This window comes from Octopus bimaculoides, chromosome 15 (genome assembly GCF_001194135.2).
Source record: "Octopus bimaculoides isolate UCB-OBI-ISO-001 chromosome 15, ASM119413v2, whole genome shotgun sequence".
In the NCBI taxonomy this organism is placed as follows: Eukaryota; Metazoa; Mollusca; class Cephalopoda; order Octopoda; family Octopodidae; genus Octopus; species Octopus bimaculoides.
The window spans coordinates 13567223-13570605 of NC_068995.1; the positions used below are offsets into that span (position 1 = coordinate 13567223).

The 3383-nt window shown below is 36.9% G+C and overlaps 1 protein-coding gene across 1 annotated transcript in view; it reads left to right on the plus strand.

The window, feature by feature from the left end:
• The window catches only part of LOC106874663 (anoctamin-4-like), a 93542-nt gene that overhangs the window by 83356 nt on the left and 6803 nt on the right, over window positions 1-3383 (plus strand). The window contains 1 exon segment of the mRNA XM_052973180.1: window positions 1164-1316. Coding sequence (XP_052829140.1) covers window positions 1164-1316 — 153 coding nt within the window.

Here is a 3383-nt window from a genome sequence, read left to right on the forward strand (position 1 = left end):
TATATATATATAGCTTTCATGAAACATTGTCTCATATACATATAAATAAATTTTAATTATATTTTTTAAAGCCCAAACAATTGAAGTTATAAAAATATACAGGTTGATAGTTTTACCTAGTATTTCGATATTTCAAGATTAGGCTCCCTCCCTCAGGAAATCTTTGAACAGAGCAGGTCAGCAAAGATTTCCTGAAGAAGTGGATCCTAACCCTGAAATATTGCAAGACCAGGTAAAATTATCAACCTGTATTATTCATATAATTTGCCTTGTTTTGGCTTTAAAAATATATAATTAAAGACAGACCCTGTTGATGCTGGTGCCACATAAAAAGCACCTAGTACACTCTGTAAAGTGGTTGGTGTTTGGAAGGGGATCCAGCTGTAGAAAACAAGCCAAAACAGAAGACTGGAACCTGGTGCAACTCCCAGCTTGCCAGGTCTATGCCAACCATTCAACCCATGCCAGCATGGAAAACTGACGTTAAATGATGATGATGATAATAATATATTTGTGAATGTGTAAGTCCTTATCTTGACTAACAGAGCGTTGAATTGGCAGATTTATTAGAACCTGAGATAGAATGCTTTACAATAGTTGTTCTGTCTCTCTACATTCTAAGATCAAATCCTACCAAGATCAACTTTGTTCTTCTTCCTTCTGGATGTTAATAAAGTAAACTACAAGTTAAGTGCCTCTTATATAATTTGACCATTTTCATCTCCTAAATTTCAAGCCTCTTACTTCCTGTGTTAGAAACAATTATTTTACAAATAGTTTTCCATGATAGCATCAGAGGGATTGTGTCCCTTTATGGTACACATACTTTTGGAGTGATTGCCTATAGCTTGATGCCCTTATATTTATGTTGTGTGAAATAAATACTGCACCTGTGAAGTAGGAGTGAAACCTGTTTTGCTCAGCCAGACATACTAAGTCACACAGAGTTGTTTGCTTTGTCCTAATATATGACTTCGAAAGTAAGTGTTTTGCTCAAGAACATAATGCATCGCCCAGTCCAGGAATTGAAACCACAATCATACAATCATAAGTGCAACACACCAACCACTAAGCTACACACCTCATCTGGATCACCTAATATATTTATACAAATTTAATTAAATATGTGAGATTTTAATTATACTCTATGCTTTCTATTTCAGTTCTTCAATTTGGGTTTCTAACCCTATTTGTAGCAGCTTTCCCCATGGGTCCACTGTTCTGTTTAATCAACAATATAATAGAAATCAGAGCTGATGCCAATAAGTTTGTTACTACAATAAAACGACCAACTCCACAAATTGCAACCAATATTGGTGAGTGTTTCAATTTTCTGATAATCTTTTTGCTTTCGAATATATATAACCTGATCAAGTAGACCCACAATAGAAAGCATTCCTGTCCGTCTATTTAAGGATACGTAACTCTTTTTTTTACCATAATTCTGTTGAAATACACTGCCTTTATTTCAATTAATTCCGAAAAGAAGGAAGAACTTAATAAAATAACATTGCCATAACTGAGGTGAAATATAGAACATGTGGCCTTCGTGCTGGTGGCACGTAAAAGCACCCACTACACTCTCGGAGTGGTTGGCGTTAGGAAGGGCATCCAGCTGTAGAAACTCTGCCAAATCAGATTGGAGCCTGGTGTAGCTATCTGGTTCACCAGTCCTCAGTCAAATCGTCCAACCCATGCTAGCAGGGAAAGCGGACGTTAAACGATGATGATGATGAAGAATTAATAAGAAATTGTGATGGAAGTTTTTAAATATAGATCACTTTAAAACAGGATGTTAATGTCATAGAACCAAGAGTGACCTCAAGCAGTTTGGTATCAAAAGACTTCATTATCTAATACTTCATTCTGTTATTTATGATGACAAAAATGAAAGAAAAGAGCGTATGTTGAAACAAAGTTATGGTTTGATACAAAGCAATTGTTTCTACTTAAATTCAGATTTGTTTTGAATTATCTTACCTTTCCTTTTAAACATAAATCTTGGTTTTGTAAGCCTAAAATTTGGTCTTCCTAAATGTTTCGCATACTTTTGTTTTCTTAATACATGTGACAAAGAACACTAAAATAAGAATAACAAGAAAGCTGAACTGAAGACCAAGTATATATACTTGTATATATGCATTTTTTCTTTCTTTTTCACAAAGGAAATATCTATCTTTTACTTGTTTCAGTCAGTGACTGCAGCTATGCTGAAGCTCTGCCTTGAAGGCTTTAGCCAAACAACTCAACCCCAGTATTTCACTTTTTCTAAGACTGGTACTTATTATATCAGTTTCTTTTTGTCAAACTGCTAAGTTATGGAGGCCATAAACAAACCAACATCAGTTGTCAAATGATGTGGAGAGGACACACACAAAGACATGCACAAGCATACATGCATATACATACAACAGGCTTCTTTCAGTTTCCATCTTCCACCTCCATTTATAAGGCTTTGGTTGACTTGGGGCTATAGTAAAAGACATTTGCCTAAGGTGCCATGCTTTGGGACTGAACCTGAAACCAAGGACTTGTGCTTATAATAGAAAGGATTATTATGTTATTGTTAAGGTGGCAAGCTGACAGAATCATTAGCATGCTGTATGAAATGCTTAGCAGTATTTCACCTGTTGCTATGTTCTGAGTTCAAATTCTGCTGCGATCGACTTAGCCTTTCATCCTTTTGGGGTCAACGAATTAAGTACCAGTGAAACATTAAGGTTGATGTAATCAACCAGCTCCCTGCCACCAAATTTCAGGTCTTGTGCCTTTAGTAGAAAGGATTATTATTATTTTTAAGGCGGCGAGCTGGTAGAATCATTAGTACACCGAGTGAAATGCTTAGCGGTATTTCTTCTGTCTTCATGTTCTGGGTTCAAATTCTGCCAAGGTTGACTTTGCTTTGCATCCTTTTAGAGTTGACAAATTAAGTACCAGTGGACCACTGGGGTCGATGTAATCGACTAGTCCCCTCCCTCCATATCTCAAGCCTTGTGCCTTTAGTAGAAAGGATTGTAGTGAAACTAACACCTCGATCGCCATTACATACAAAACTACCTCCCGCCATTAGATACAAACTACTATCGCCATTACATACAATCTTCTCATTTAAATATAAATAAATGCGAGCGTAGTAGAGAACCCATTCCTTGTCATCACGTGGCTGATCATTATTCGAATCGGCAACTTCTTCGAACCGTTCCCGCCAGAACGCAAACTGACCAATCACAGCCCCTAATAAGGTCACGTGATAGAGTAAAATTCTGAAGCCATTTGGAGCCCTCTTAACGCCTTAAATAGATCAACTCATACCCCACAAATTTGTCTCGGTCCAGTTTCTCTTTGAGAACTGTTCCGTGTACCACACGACAGCAGCAGCAGTT